This window comes from Ursus maritimus, unplaced genomic scaffold (genome assembly GCF_017311325.1).
Source record: "Ursus maritimus isolate PB19 unplaced genomic scaffold, ASM1731132v1 scaffold_3, whole genome shotgun sequence".
Lineage (NCBI taxonomy): Eukaryota > Metazoa > Chordata > Mammalia > Carnivora > Ursidae > Ursus > Ursus maritimus.
In genome coordinates this window covers 94,247,065-94,262,955 of record NW_024425563.1, presented here as the reverse complement: position 1 = coordinate 94,262,955, position 15,891 = coordinate 94,247,065, and the positions used below count along the sequence as shown (strand labels likewise).

Below are 15,891 nucleotides of genomic sequence, written 5' to 3'. Positions count from 1 at the left end.
CCTAATTCCATTCTGAAATTCTTGCTTAGACTGTATGACATCCTTACCACAAAACACGGGGTGTGGGGGAGGGGGCGAGGCCTGGTCTCCAGCTCTTGGCAAAAGGGAATGAAGATTGCTATGATTGACTTTAGAATAGATAATTTCGCATTATGTGGGTGAGTGCAGGGTCATCACAAGATTTATTAAGAGTGGAGGCAAAAAGTCGCCCTGGTGAGATGTGAGGACTCCAGCCTCATTCGCTGGCTCGGAGGAGGAAGGAAGTGGGCCACTAGGCAAAGGGAAAGGCAAGGAAAGAACCAACCCTCTAGTCTCCAGAAGGGAGTGCAGCCTTGCCAACGTTCTGATTTCGGCCCAGTGAGACCCTGCGAGACAGCCGCGGAACCACGGCGTAGTAGCTGGGCTGTTTTATGCCACCGTGTTTATGGTGATTGGTTATGGCAGCGATAGAGAACCGACCCAGCTGGGGACCGAAAGTCCCTATTGCTCGCTAAGCTGTGCGGGTAACTGATGGGCAGCCATAGGCCAGCCCACCTTCCACTCTCGTGCTACGCCCGCCCGTGCCCCTGGATCCCGTGCTGGCACCCCTAGGGCCGCCCCCGTCGCGAACCGCAAGTGCGGAGGTCACCGCAGGTGCCGGCGCAGCTCCTACGGCGAGGCTGCTAAAGGAAACGCTGACTGAAGGGGTAGCCGTGAGCATCCCCTGTGGACGAGCGGCTGAGGCGGCCAGCGACTGCACCACCGCCGGACGCCCCGGGCCCAGCGCACCGCCGCAGCTCCAGAGCCCAGCCGGGACGCCGGAAGCCCAGGCTCCAGCACTTCCGGGAGGGGGCGGTGCCCGCGAAGCTGATTGGTGGTGGCGTCCCACGCGCCGTCGCGTCTTGCAGTGCTTGTGCGCTGTCCCCGCAGAGCCGCGGCATGGCGGACCCGGAGGCGTTGGGTTTCGAGCACATGGGCCTCGACCCCAGGCTCCTGCAGGTACCAGGGAGGGCTGAGCAGCCAGGCCGACGTGGTTGGGGGCGGGGCAGCGCGGTGAACAGTGCGTCTTGTCTCCTAGGCCGTCGCGGACCTGGGCTGGTCGCGACCCACGCTGATCCAGGAAAAGGCCATCCCGCTGGCCCTGGAAGGGAAGGACTTGCTGGCTCGGGCCCGCACGGGCTCGGGGAAGACGGCCGCGTATGCCATTCCCGCGCTGCAACTGCTGCTTCACAGGAAGGCGGTGGGTCGCGGCGGCGGGGTGGGGGGACCAGGGCTCCCGCCGGCCTCGCATCCCGAAGGCCGGCCGGGAATGCGGCTGTGCTCAGCGCTCCGGGCTGGAGTTCGGGTCGCCTGGTCCCGGTCCAGGCGTTGCTGTCGTCCTTCTTTGCGTCATTTCGAGTGCATCTCTTTTTCTTTTTCCTGCTGTAAAAATTGGGCTCGACTCCCGGTCCTGCTTGTAGAATTAACGTGAACGTCCAGCGCTTTAACTGCTGTATTTTCTCTACCGTATAACCGCTGAGTTGTGTCCTTTGAGCGGCAGTGTCTGGGGAAAGAGTCCTCTGTTCTGCCCTCCGTTCTGTTCTGGGAAGGGTGGTGGTCAGTGAGGGTTTGGTCAGAACACAGCTAAGTGTTGCGTGGAAGGCGCCAGTGTTGCCTCAGATTGCCTGGGGCCTCAGGTGGCCCTGAGGACCCAGGCTGGCTGGCTGAAGTCTGTCATTTGTGCTCTTGCAGACAGGCCCTGCGGTAGAGCAAGCTGTGAGAGGGCTTGTCCTGGTGCCCACCAAGGAGCTGGCGCGGCAGGCCCGGTCCATGATCCAGCAGCTGGCTGCTTACTGTGCTCGAGACATCCGGGTAGCTGATGTCTCAGCTGCAGAGGACTCAGCTTCTCAGCGGTGGGTGAGAGCCACAGGGTCGTAGAGGAGCGAATGTGCACAGGGATACGGGATTGGGTTTGCTGGGTTTGTGTGCAGCAAACAGGGCTGGTCCGGGTGAGGTGTGAGTTGCTGCATACTCCCCGACATGGAGGTGTTGCCCACCTGCAGAGCTGTGCTGATGGAGAAGCCTGACATAGTCGTGGGGACCCCATCGCGTGTCTTGAACCATTTACAGCAGGACAGTTTGGTCCTGCGAGACTCCCTGGAGCTGCTGGTGCTGGATGAGGCCGACCTTCTCTTCTCCTTTGGCTTTGAGGAAGAACTCAAGAGTCTGCTCTGGTAAGGAAGGGGGGTGTGTGGCTGTGACACTGGGGCCTGGAGCTGGAGGCTGATGGGCTCTGTTTTGTTCTAGTCACCTGCCCCGGATTTACCAGGCTTTTTTGATGTCAGCTACCTTTAACGAGGACGTGCAAGCACTCAAGGAGCTGGTACTCCATAATCCAGTAAGGGCGCTACGGAAGCATCTGGGGCCCTGACACATAGCCCACCTGGTTGTGAGGCACTAGACGCTGATAGTCATCAATAGCCCCCCATCCACCAGTCTGCAGTTGCTACGTTATTGCAGATGTCTGCTGGGGGTGGTTCAAACATGTTTCATCTAAAGGCCGGAGCAGGGACCCCTGAGAGTCAGAAAGGCTGCTTTGAGCAGCATGGCCAAAGCTCTTGCGTACGTGAACTTGGCTTTCTTGAGAGCTTGCTGTTGTAGGGCTGCTCTCCTCACTGCGGTCACTTACCGTGTGTTTTTCTCCGTCTTGTGCCCCCAGCACGTTGTAACTCTATGTGGTCTGCATAGCGCACGGCTGGGGTGCGTTGACTTGTCATGTTACCCAGTGGGAGGGGACGTGGGGTGCCGTGGTTTGCTCTTCCGTCTTCTCCTCTTTCCTGACCATGGGGCTCTTTTCCTTCAGGTGACTCTCAAGCTGCAGGAGTCCCAGCTGCCGGGGCCAGACCAGCTGCGGCAGTTCCAGGTGGTCTGCCAGACAGAGGAAGATAAGTTCCTGCTGCTGTATGCCCTGCTCAAGCTGTCGTTGGTCCGCGGCAAGTCCCTGCTCTTTGTCAACACTCTGGACAGGAGTTACCGGCTGCGTCTGTTCCTGGAGCAGTTCAGCATCCCCACCTGCGTGCTCAACGGAGAGCTCCCGCTGTGCTCCAGGTGCACCCAGCCTGACCCCTCAGCTGAGACACGGGAAGGGGCGGCGGGGGTGGGGGTGCTCCTGTGTCTTCAGCGGCAAGTGGAGGCCAGGCTGTGGGCTCGACTGATTCTCGCTGACTTTCTATGTCATGGCTCAGGTTTCTGCTGTCGCTTCGTCTTCAGCTGAGGAGCTGAGGCACGAAGGTTACACAGGAGCAGAGCTAGAGAAGAGGGAAGAGTGGGGACGGTGGTCGTGATGATGTCGGAGGTGGGAGGAGGCCTCCGAATGGCGCTGGCCGCTGAGCCTCCCTCCTTCTTGGCCTGTAGGTGCCACATCATCTCACAGTTCAACCAGGGGTTCTACGACTGCGTCATAGCGACTGACGCCGAAGTCCTGGGGGCCCCGGTTAAGGGCAAGCGTCGGGGCCGAGGATCCAAGGGGGACAGGTGAGTGCCGGTGTTTCCCTTCCCCGGTGCCCTGCAAGGAGACTGTTTCTCAGCCTTTCAGAAGGTGGTGAAACCAGAGGCCCAGAGCAGAGAGTCCGGTGTTGCGGCCTGGCTGCTGGCGGGGCCTCGCTTGGACTGGAGAAGAGTGACAGGTGCATGTGCACGTGCTCCGGGGCAGCAGGAAGGGCCAAACGTAGTGGGTTGTTGGGGGTTGTCCTGCAAGGGGAGATGTGCAGCCTGTGCTGAGCGTGTAGCTATGACCCGTGAGGAGGAGGTTTCCAAAGGGATCGGGAGCCCCAGTCTCTGCCCAACAGGCTGTCTGGCCAGGGGTGGTTCTCAGATTGTCCTGTGGTGTGGTGAATTCTGTCCTTCCCCTGGCACCGAGGTCAGGGTGAGGGTTTGGCCACCCTCTCTACCCCAGTTTCTGAAATAGTCTTGATTTTAGGGTTTTCAACCTATTAGAGGTTTCTGATTTCGTGGAAGGCTTTACTGAGTGATTGTGCTGATTAAATGGATTGAGATTGCCGGCCGGAGGGGGAACGGGGGATCAGTCTAATGTTGGGACGTGTCCCCACAGGGCTTCTGATCCAGAGGCAGGTGTGGCCCGGGGCATAGACTTCCACCACGTGTCTGCTGTGCTCAACTTTGACCTGCCACCCACCCCCGAGGCCTACATCCATCGAGCTGGCAGGTGGGAGAGCTGGGGGTGGTGGGCAGGCACTGGGACCGCGGGCCTCGGGCCAGAGATTCAGGCTGGACTGTCTGTTCTTGCAGGACAGCGCGCGCCAACAACCCGGGCATGGTTTTGACCTTCGTGCTCCCCACTGAGCAGTCCCACCTGCACACGATTGAGGAGCTTCTCAGCGGAGGTGAGAACCCCGTACTTTCCTCCTGTGGCACCTTAGGCCCAGCAGCACCTCCCGCTCATCTCTGCCATGTGTTTCCTTCCTGTTCCATCCTCATCCCGCCCTGAGTGCCAGGCAGGGCCCCCCACAGATGAGCAAGCTGAAGTCCAGACTCGAGGGGCAGAAGGGCCAAGGGAGGGGAGGAGGTTTGCGGGGACGGGGATGGGGCTGGTGGTGTCTCAGGAGAGGACCCTGGGAGAGGGAGCTCGGGGTGGGGGGGCTCCTTCCCTGACTCCCAAGTTGCCAGGCCCAGGTCTGGGCACCCGCTGGGCCTTCCAGAGGCGATGCTGTGGCAGTGTAGCTGGCGCTGTTCCAGGCTGTGAGCAGCGGCTGGCAGAGGAGGCGTGGGTGGGGCTGCCCACCAGCCAGGAGGCTCCCCAGAGGGGCCTCGGTCCTGCCTGTGTCGGGGGTCCGGGAAAGACACTGTGGGCTCGTGTAGAAGAGGGGCCCGGGCGCTGCTTGGCGGGAGCGTGAGGGCTGCTTCTGCGCTGAGATGCTGACTTGTCGTGAATGTCGAGCGTCCTGGTGCGCAGCCGTTCCTGTCCAGGAGGGGTTCCAACTGCAGGTGCTGGCGCTCTGTACTGCCCTCGGCTGTTGTCTTGGTGCCCTCGTGGCCAGAGTGGCCCTGGGGGAGGAGAGTGGGTAGCTGGGCAGGTTCTGAGGCTGCTGTGCCAGGCAACCAGGGGGCAACAGGCCGTCCCAGCCACTGTGTGCTGGAGCAACTGTCGTGGGCTGTCCGCGGGATTCACGTGTTTCACTGTGCGTGCTGCTCACGGGGAAGGCGAGTGCGGGCTGCTTCGCCCCAGCGAGGGGTTGGGGGGTGGGTTTTGAACAGATGGCTTCCAGTAAACCTGCCCTGAGCTTTCAGGGGACCCTCACTGCCATGCTCTCCACAGAGAACGGGGCCCCTGTCCTGCTTCCCTACCAGTTCCGCATGGAGGAGATCGAGGGCTTCCGCTATCGCTGCCGGGTGAGTGGGAGCTCATGGCGGGGGCGGGGGAGTCCCCCAAGTCAGACCCCTGCCGCTGAGCATCGAGGCACAGGGGAGGACAGGGCAGCGCCCCGCTCCCCCATCCTGACCTTTGGTGTCTATGCCCAGGACGCCATGCGCTCAGTGACCAAACAGGCCATTCGAGAGGCCAGGCTGAAGGAGATCAAGGAGGAGCTTCTGCATTCGGAGAGGCTCAAGGTGATGCTCAGTGTCCGTGGGGGACGCAGAATCATTGCTGCGGAGTTTGTCCTTGGGACACATTGCCATGGGGAGGGTTCCCCGGGGACCTGGTAGGCCAAGGCATGCATGGGGGGGGGCCCGTGGGGGGCCCTGCATGGAGAGCGTGTGGGACACGGCTGCCTCAGGGGAGGAACAGTGTCCCTGCAGACGCGGCGCCTCTGGGAGGGCACAGCGCACCTGCCCGAAGGCCCCCATGGAGCCATGGAAGGCAGACTGACCCTGCTGTGTGCCCGTCCCCCCGCAGACGTACTTTGAAGACAACCCCCGGGACCTCCAGCTGCTGCGGCACGACCTGCCCTTGCACCCTGCCGTGGTGAAGCCTCACCTGGGCCACGTCCCTGACTACCTGGGTGAGCAGACGGGACCGCCGTGTGCGCTGGGCTGACACGGGACCTCGGAGACGGGGCAGCTGGCACGCGCATAAGCACAGACGTGTCCGCTTAAGTACATGGGCACGCTGTGCCTAGGTCTGTGGAGACAGGAACTCCCCCCTCTGCTGGGGACCTGGGAAGCAGGCAGTGCGGAGACTCCCTTGCCCCGGATGCGGGCAGAGTCGGCATGGAGGCCGGGTGGTCCTGCTGCAGCGCCTGCCCGAGGGAAGGAGCTGGTAACTGGCCAAGCAGCCACGGGGGTGTGGAGGGGGTCACAGGCAGGAGGCGGTGCCGTCCCTGACGGAGGACAGGGGGCCGGTCACCAGGCAGAGCTGGGGAGGGGCAGCTGGAGTCTGTTGTTGGAGAGAACAGGCCTGTTGGCCCTGTGGGGACCGGGGAACCCCTTCTCTGTCCCATAGGAGCAAAGTCTCTGGCAGGAGTGTGACGCCAGGGGGCGTCCGGGGTCAGGGTGAGTTGGGAGAGGGCGGTGGTGGGGATGGAGGCCTATTGGGAACCCGGGCCCTGCCGAGGTCAAGTGGAGGTGAGACCAGAGGCCAAGGGTCGTGCCACAGGTGGCAGCAGTGACAGTGTAGCCTGATGGGGGTTGGAAGGCTGTGGGGGGGAGAGGCCCCCCGACGTGGGATGAATTTGTGATTATGGGCCATGTATGGAGAAGTTACACAGAGACTCTTGTATTTTAGCAGTATTTTTTTTCCTTAAAAACGTGTATTTTTCTTGCCATATGCTTACTGTGGCTGACTTAAACACAGCAGGGGAGTGACTTAGCACAAGTTTCTGTGGCCTCGCCGCAGGGGAGGCCATTCCTGCAGCCCCGGGCACTCAGGACGTGGGACTGCTGTGCCAGGCACTGGGTCAGCATGGGGGCCGCTGGCTGGGTGCCAGCTAGAGGGCGAGTGGGCAGGCGGCCGGGCCGTGTGGGTTGGGAGGGCGAGTGGCCACTGCTGAGTTTGTGTGTCTTCTAGTTCCCCCTGCTCTGCGCGGCCTCGTCCACCCTCACAAGAAGCGGAAGAAGCTGGCCTCCAAGAAGGTCAAGGTACGTGCTCCAGGACCTTGGCCGTGCCGCAGGGCTCCCCTCCTCCCTCGTCCGTTGTCATCAGGGTGCACACGCACCTTGCCTTTAGGATGGGGGAGAATGGCCCCAAGACCTGGCCTGAAATTCTTGGGTTGAGGGGCAGAGTCATGGGGGCCAGACACTCCCTGGGCCACCCCAGGCAGCTTCAGGAGCACAGGACGGTCTGCTTTTCTGGCCTTGCTGCCCGGCCTCTACTCCAGGTGGTGGGAGGAGGAAGGTGGGTGTTTAGCGGGCCACAGACAGTGACCAGAAGCTGCTGTCCTTGGCTTGTGGCCTGCAGGGCCTTGCCAAGGGGCCACACCTCTCACCTCTCTGAGTCTGGACAGACAGACGTCCGGTGCCCCCAGATAACCTGCGGCTTTGCCCTGCAGAAGGCCAAGACCCAGAATCCCCTGCGCAGCTTCCGGCACAGGAAAGAGAGATGCAGACCCACGGCCATGCCTTCCTGAGGTCGTCTGCACAGCCTCGCTGTCTCCCGGGGCCCCTTCCAGGGCTGAGCACCGAGCAGGGTGCGGGTGCCGGCTTCCCACCCTGGCTGGACTGGATTCTGGAGCAGGCCCGTGGTGCTGCCAGGCTGGCCTTGTGCTCTTTGACGGTAGATTGCAGCTGTCCTGACTCTTGCTCCCTGCCAGTAGGAAGGGATGCTTTTCCCTGGAGACCTTGGAAATTAAACTGCTTCCAGGAGGCGCTGCCTGACTCTGCCTGCTGTGTGTGGCGGCCGCCTGGCCAGCAGAGGTCAGCTGTGAGGCGCTGCAGCCGCTCCTCTGGGTCTCTGGCCCAGCGCACTGCCGGCCAGACTGGTCTCCCTCCCCTGCAGCTCAGAGAAGATGGGCCTTCCCAGCTATGAGCCCCGTACCTCCACTTCCAAATCTGGGCGCGTTGTAACTTCAGCCTCCGCCCCCGAGCCGGAGGGACCGTCTCCTGAGCTTCCCCCCTGCTCTCTGTAGGCACGCTTGTGCATCCTGTAAGTGCGGGCTTGGTGGTGGGATGTGTGCACTTGCTGCCGGGTGCTCCCCACTGAGCCAGCACGTCCCAACAGGTCCTGGTTTCCGCTGCTGTCGGAAAGCAGAGATGTCGAGGGTGCGGAATCTAGTATTACAGTCACTTGCTTATGAGTTTCGTGAGGCCGGGCTGGTTGGGGGAGGACATCGGGCAGGGAGGAGGCTGTGCCTCTGCTTGCCATTCGGATGTGGTAGTGCTTGGGGTGGGTGAGGGCTCGACATTGCCTGCTTCCGCTCTGAGGATTTCTGGGTAGCCACGGTTTGCGATGGGGTTGCTCCAGTGGGGCTCTGCTAGTGAGCCTGAGTGGGCCACTGGGGACAGTCCCCAGTGGACTGTCCCACCTGCTCTGTGAGGCAGGCGAGGAGCTGAGGCCTGGCCACAAGGACAGCCTTCTCCCTGCTGGTTCTAGGCCCTCTGACCCCACCACCTCCAGGGGCTCCCGGCCAGCAGGCTTATGTCCCAAAACCAGCCCGGATCCAGATGCAGGAGAGTTAGGGTCCAAGGGGACTGGTCTGGGTCTTTGTCCCCACCTAGCGATGGAGCTGGGGCTGTGTACCTATCACCCTCAACAAGCCCCAGACAAGGGTGTCCCACATTCCTAGGCTTGGAGAAGTTCCTTGGCACATCGGGCTCACAGGGCAGGTGAGGGCTGGTGGGCGGGACGCAGACGTCAGTATTGGCCCCGCTGTCCACCCCCGCGGAGGCATAGCCACCATGGCTTGCACTCTCACCAATGTGGGCAGGTGCCATCTGAGGCCCTAGAGAGCTGGGCGGTGCTTGTGTCCCCCTCCCCAAGCTACAGCAGGCCCCGACACTTGGTAGGGTCTGAACTGGCTGGGGCGGTGGAGGGCATGGTGTGTCTCTGTGCCCTGACCCCGCAGAGGGAGGGTGTCCAGGGGCCCAGACACCTCATTCAATCCCCACTCCATCCTGGGGATAGGCCCTGTTGTGTCCATTTACTTAATTTGTATGTGGGGAAACTGAGGCCTCCAGGGACTGGACATGTTCATCTGATGCACGTCCAAACCAGAGCTGGACAGGCCCTGCATGTGAAGGGCACCCTGGGCCTGGGAGGGGTGGGGTGAGCCTGCTCTAAGCTCGAAGTGGAAGGCTCTGAGTAGGAAGGCTGGCAGTGACCACCTCCTCCCCCCACCCCTGCTGGCAGAGTCACACCCACACGTGGGTGGGCGCCACTGTCCAGGCAGGCGAGGGGCTTTAGGGGGTTGGGAATCAGGCTTTGCATGCACCCAAACTGAGGCTCCACAGGCCAGATGCCGGCTCTGAGCGGGGGCAGGAGGGGTGTGGGGAGCCCGCAGCCGGAGCGCGGACGGGGACCAGCGTGTACAAATACTCCAGGTGGGAGGGGGTCCGGCACATCTGAAGACGAAAGGAATCGAAAGTGGTCGTCACCAAAATAGGTGAAGGCCAAAAAATGGACTTATTTCGGAGATAACACAGTGGCGTGTGAAAAATTCAAAAGATAAAGACTCGGGCAGATGGTTGTCAAGCAGAGCAGGACCCTGATCAGATAGCCCTGCGGTCGTGGTGATAACGGGTGGGAGAACACCGTGTTCCTGGAAACCTCTGGACCCGGAGCACAAAGCGCTCAGGTGTGTGTCCTACTGCAGCGAGCTCCCGCTCTGTTGAGCAGACGTGACTCAGGGGAGCTCACTGCTCCAGGCACTTTGCTCTCCAGGGCAGTGGTGGGCAAGCGGGTGGATTACGTGCAGGGAGGCGCTCCTGCCAAATGCTGCCCCCGCCACCGCCCTCCTGGGGAGGGAGCTTCAGGGTGTCCTGTCTCGCGGCTGTCCCCCGGTGTGGATCACAGCCATGTGTACCTGGAAGACGAAGCAGTGCTCCTCCACCGGGGAGGGGGCCAGGCAGCACTGGGCAGACAGCCTCTCGGGACAGCAGTTCATTGTCTGTTCGCCCACGAGCCCACCCACAATCCCCAAGGCCAAGCTGGGAGTGGGCACGTCGGCGGGTCAGACAAGCTCCAGGAGCTGCCTTTGTGGCGCCTGCGGTGTGCTGGCCCAGCCTGGCTTCGAGGAAGGCCCCTCACTTGTCTCAGCTTCCTCCCGGGGTCTTCTCTGTGAGCGGGGTGAAGTGACGTATGCGAGCGTTCCTGTGCTGGGACGTGTCATGAGGTCAGGCAGCCTCAGCGCCCCTGCAGGTGGCTGTGCACAGGATGCCCCTCGAACGTCAGTGCACGCCCCAGTCACAGAGGCCCTGTCCTTCTGATGCTGGTCCCAGCCAGCAGATCCTGGGCAGGGGCTGCGGTTCCCATACTCCCCACAGCTCCCCTGCCAGGGAAGCCAGCAGCGCTGTACTCAAGACCACCCCTCGAGAGGTGAGCTTTGATGGCCACACACATCCCATTCTACAGATTGGAAAACTGAGGCTCAGAGAAAGCAAGCCAGGCCTGCCAGTGCCGCCCGGCTAGGGGACAGAGTGGGCAGGTGCTCAGGTCTGTGGACACCACTCTGGGACCCTAGGTGAGCAAGTTCGGCTCAGCCCTGTCCCATCCCTTCTCTGAGCCTGGTCATCTGTGAGGTGCAATGACGAAGGGCGTCACTTTTTAGCATAAGATAAGTATGTCCCATGCAATATTTGTGATACACTAAAAACTTATTCATTGTCTGAAATTGAAATCTGGGTGGATGAGCTGCTTCTTGGCTAAATTTGGATGCTCTGCTGGGGCGTGTCCTCCTCCAGCAAGTTTTGCTGACTCCCCGCCTGGGTCGGGCACCCTCCTCTGTGTGTCCCTAATACTGCCTTGACCCCGTGAAGCTTGCCTCTGTGGCCTGCTTTCCACCCTGGCCTGCGAGGCCTGGAGGCGGGGGCTGTGCCAAGTGCGTTGCCGGCCCAGCGGGGACTCCTAAAAGGGTCAAGCTCTTCCTTGAGAGGATCCCTGGTGCCTGAGGCTCTTGACTATTTCCAGTTAAAAGTGGAAGAAAAGGATGTACTGACCAGGCTGGACTCTGCCCCCTGACACAACAGCCTGGACGCACCCTCCATGTCCCCTCTGTGATTCAGGGCGGAGCCCGTGGGTCTGCCCCAGGCTGGGGCTGGTTGCCAAGGGTGTTGGGTTTCTGGTGAAGTCAGAGGCCCATCCCTTCCTACGCCTTGTCTGCTCCCTGGACAGGGGCGGTTCCCCCACCTGGGGACCCTGCCTCAGACGCCTTCTCAGGGCTCCTTTGGGCCCTACAGCTCACCAACTCATCGGCCCCAGATTTGGAAGTGTGGAGGCGGTGGTTCCCGGGGGACCACCACGGATGGGGCCCCTGTGAAGACACGCATCCAGTTCATGGGGCTGGTAAGAACGTGAGGAGCTTGTCAAGTAGAGAATAAGCATCCGGGCTCAGCCTTCCAGGCCTTGTCCCCACTCGGCCTGGACTCCTGGGCTCCAATCCCAACAGCCCCGGCTTGGTGGCCTGGCTTCTGTGTTCTTAAGCCTGCCCACATCTTGGCATGTTGAGATCTAGGGTCTTTTGTGGGTTCCGGAGGTGGGCTAGAAGTACTTAGGGAGGCAGTTATGAGGGACAGGTTGCCTGGGCTGCCCACCTGCCCCTTCCAGGGAGCTCTTGGGAGGGATCTAGGGTCTTGTCCATGGAGGGGTTCTATAAAGCAAACAGCTGGCCTCTGCTGGCCTCAGGCCTGGGTCATCCTCTCCACGGGTGGGCAGGCCCTTCCCCACCTTAGCAGGGGCCTGGACAGGCAGCTTCTCAAGATGCTGGTGGCTACCCCACAAGGAAGCAGGAACAGAGGGCCAGACAGCCTGACTGCTGCTGAGCTCCAAGGTCAATCTGTGTTTACTGAAATGTGTAGATTGGACCCTTATATGCGTTAAGGATCCCTGCCCCCTGGAACCAGGAGCTTTGTCTCCGGGAGCAAAACACACACACACAAGGCAACAGGCCAAGTGCCGTGATGGCTGGAGCAGGGAGAGCCATCTGGGGTCTGGGGTGGTGGTTGAGGTCCTTGCCATCCCCCCACCAATGGAGGATTTGGTGTGAGCAGTGAAGGACAGGCAGGATTTGGGAAGACCTGGAGGGGGCCTTGGTGGGGTCGCAGCAGAGCTGGGAGGGGACCAACAGGGCGCATGGAGAGCAGATTAGTGGGCTTAGCACATGTTTCCATAGGCCTGTGGTTCTTGGGAAGCCTGGGTGGCTCAGTTGGTTAAGTGTCTTCTTCCAGCTCAGGTCATGATCCCGGGGTCCTGGGGTCGAGCAGGGAGCCCACTTCTGCCTCTGCCAGCTGCTCCCACTGTTTGTGTACACGTGCTCTCTCTCTTTCTCTCTCTCTGGCAAATAAAATCTCAAAAAAGGGACAGTGGTTTTCAACTGGGGGCGATATGCGCCCAGGGCATCTGGCAAGGAGTGGAGACAATTTAGGTCTCTGGCGGGCGGTGCCACCAATGTATACTGGGCAGAAGCCAGGGATGCTGCTGAAATCCTCAGACCCCCAGAGCAAGCCCCACGCAGAGTCACCTGGCCGAGGAGGTTGAGGGCCTGCAAGGCAATGGTAGCAGGTGCACTGGAAGCCGGGTGGGAGGGGGCAGCGGTCTCCCAGCAGGTGACTTTGGAGTGCGCACAGCTGCAGTGAAAGAAACCAGATGGCGGGCTGACACGAGGGGTGGCTTCTTTCTCAGGTGTCAGGAAGGCTGCAGACCATCACTATGCCATTAGAGACCCATGTTCTTCCATTTTCCTCCCTTGCCATCTTTCTTTTTCTTTTTTTGAATGTGTAAAATACATATAAAATGTATCATCTTAATCATTTTAAGCGTGTGGTTTGGTAGCATTAAGGACACTCACATTGCTGTGTGGTTGCCACCACCGTCCATGTCCTGGGCGTTCTTATCTCCCCAAACTGAAGCTCTGTTCCCATGAAACACCAGCTCCCCGTCCTGTCCCCCTGGCGCCCCCCACTCTGCTCTCTCTGTGGATTTGACCGCTTTGGGACCTCGTGCACGTTGAGTCACGCGGTGTGTCCTTCTGTGTGTGGCTCTTTCCACTCAGCCTCGCATCCACCTGTTGTAGCAGGTGTCGAACTCCATTCTGTTCTGTGGCTGGATAGTGGTCCGTGGTATGTGTACGGCTCATTTTATCCCCTCATCTGTTGACAGGCACCTGGCTTGTTTCCAGCTTTTGGCTATTGTGAATAATGCTGCCATGAACATTCTATGTTTAACCTTTTTAGAGGACCTGTCACACTGCCTTCCCACCAGCAGTGCGTGAGGGCTCCCGTTTTTCCATGTCCTTGACAACGCTTGGTATTTTCCATTGTTTTGGTAACAGCCAGCCTGATGGGTGTGGGGCGGTATCACCCTGTGGTTGGGTTTGCATTATCCCCGTGACTAATGATGTTGAACATCGTTTCATGTGCTCACCGGCCTTTTGTGTATCTTCTCTGGCAAGAAGTCTGTTCGAGTCTTTTGCCTGTTTTTAAATTGAGTGGGTTGTTTGGCTGTTGAATTTTAGGTCCTCTTTATATATTCTGGATATGTATCCCTTATCAGATACGTGTTTTGCAAATGTTTTCTCCCATTTTGTGGGTTACCTTTCCATTTTCTTCATGGTGTCTTCCGATGCCCAAAGCACTTCAACTGTGATAAATTCTAATTTATTTTTTCGTTTGCCTGTGCTTTTGATATCCTAGCGTAGAAACCATTGCTAAATTCAACATCATGAAGACTGTCCCCTAAGTGTTCTTCTCAGAGTTTTATAGTTCTACTTCTTTCATTTAGATCGTGATCCTTTTTGGGGGAAGATTTATTTATTTATTTATTTATTTATTTATTTGACAGAGAGAGAGACACAGCAAGAGAGGGAACACAAGCGGGGGAGTGGGAGAGGGAGAAGCAGGCTCCCTGCTGAGCAGGGAGCCCGACGCAGGGCTCGATCCCAGGACCCTGGGATCATGACCTCAGCCGAAGGCAGACGCTTAATGACTGAGCCACCCAGGCACCCCAGATCTTGATCCATTTTGAGTTTGTTTTTGTCTGTGGTAAGAGGTAACAGTCCAACCTCATTCTTCTGTATATGAACTCCAGTTTTCCCAGCACCTCGGGTTGAAAAGCCCGTCCCTGGTCTATACGTCTGTCTTTCCAGTACCACACTCGTTTTGAGAACTGTAACTTTGTAGTGATTGTTGAAACAGGAAGTATGAGTTTTCCAAATTTGTTCTTGTATGTTCATCTTGTTTTGAATATTTGGGGCCCCTCGAGTTTCCACATGCATTTCTGGAAAAGCATCCTTGGGATTCTGATAGGAACGGCATTGAATCTGTAGGTCACTTTGGGTAGTCTGGACATTTTAACAATAGGTCTTCCATTCCAGGAACATGAGATGTCTTTCCGTCATTCTCCTTTAACTTCTTTCAACAATGTTTTGTAGTTTTCGGTGTATAAGTCATTTACTTCCTTGAATTTATTCCTAAGTATTTTATTCTCTTTGATGCTATTGCAAATAGAATTCTTTTCTTAATTTTCTTTTCAGATTGTTTACTATTAATGTATAAAGATGGAACTGATTTTTGTGTAACTGATTTTTTCAGTATAACCTCACTGAATTTCTTTACTAGCTCTGGTAACTGTCTTGTAGATTCTTCAAGATTTTCTATACAGGATCATATCATCTGTGAATAGAGATAGTTTTACTTCATATTCTCCAGTTTGGTTGCCTTCTGTTTCTTCTTATCTCCCTGATCTGGCTGGAATATTCAGTACAATGTCAGCTAGCAGTGCTGAAAGTCCTCCTTGTCTTGTTCCTGATCTTAGAGGGAAACTCCCAGCCTCTCACCACCGACTATGATGTTTGGTGTGGGATTTTCATAGATGTCCTTTATCATGTTAAGGCAGTTCCCTTCTCTTTCTAGTGTGTGTCATTTTTTAAAAAGATTTTATTTATTTATTTATTTTAGAGAGAGAGAGAGTAGGGGGAGGAGGAGAGGGAGAGGGAGGAGGAAAGAATTTCATGAAGGAGTCTTCCCCTTTGAGCACAGAGCCCGACGTGGGGCTTGATCTCATGACCCTGAGATCATGACCTGAGCCGAAATCAAGAGTCAGATGCTTAGCCAACTGAGTCACCCAGGTGCCCCCTATTTCCTAGTGTTTTTGATGATGAAAGGGTCTTTGATTCTGTCAAATACCTTGTATGCTTCAATTGAAATAACTGTGGCTTTCCCTCTTTCCCTTCCCTATTAGTGTAATATACCGATTGATTTTCTTATGTTGAACCACCTGTTCATTCATGGGATAAATTCCACTTGGTCATGATGTAACAGTCCTCTTAATGTGCTGTTCCATTTGGTTTGCTAGTGTTTTGTTGATAACTTTCGCATCTGTGTTTATAAGGGATATTGGCCTAATGTTCTTTTCTCGTGGTGTCCTTGTTTGGCTTTATTATCAAGGTATTGCTGGCCTCGTAGAATGAGTTAGAAAGTGTTCCCTCCTCTTTGGTTTGTTGGAAGAGTTTAACTAGAATTGGTGATAATTCTTCTTTAAATATTTGTTAGAATTCGACAGTAAAGCCATCTGGTCCTGGGCTTTTATTTGTTGGAAAGGCTCTGGTTACTGATTCAATCTCTTAACTAGTTGTAAATTTGTTCAGATTTTCTATTTCTTCATGATTCAATCTGGCAGGCTATGTGTTTCTATGAATTTACCTATTTCATGGAGCTCATCTAATCTGCTCTTTGTAGTATGCTCATATTACCCATTTTATTTCTCTAAAATTCGTTGTAAGTTTTTGTCTCGTTTTTTATTTAATTATTTAAGTCTTCTCTTTCTTTTTT

At 57.3% G+C, this 15,891-nt stretch overlaps 1 protein-coding gene across 2 annotated transcripts; it reads left to right on the top strand.

Moving 5' to 3' along the window:
* The first annotated feature begins 828 nt into the window (after positions 1-828).
* On the top strand, positions 829-7,777 carry DDX56 (DEAD-box helicase 56). Of its 2 annotated transcripts, XM_008703484.2 has the most exons (15): positions 829-978; positions 1,058-1,219; positions 1,711-1,871; positions 2,022-2,192; positions 2,266-2,356; positions 2,822-3,066; positions 3,373-3,492; positions 4,070-4,183; positions 4,267-4,361; positions 5,294-5,367; positions 5,497-5,586; positions 5,873-5,978; positions 6,096-6,235; positions 6,983-7,053; positions 7,464-7,777. In XM_008703484.2, the coding sequence occupies exons 1-15, from the start codon at positions 919-921 to the stop codon at positions 7,705-7,707; spliced, it is 1,944 nt and encodes a 647-aa protein (XP_008701706.1). In that variant the 5' UTR covers positions 829-918; the 3' UTR covers positions 7,708-7,777. The 2 variants fall into 2 exon arrangements, with proteins under 2 accessions (XP_008701706.1, XP_008701707.1); XM_008703485.2 differs by lacking the exon at positions 6,096-6,235.
* Positions 7,778-15,891: the final 8,114 nt, after the last annotated feature.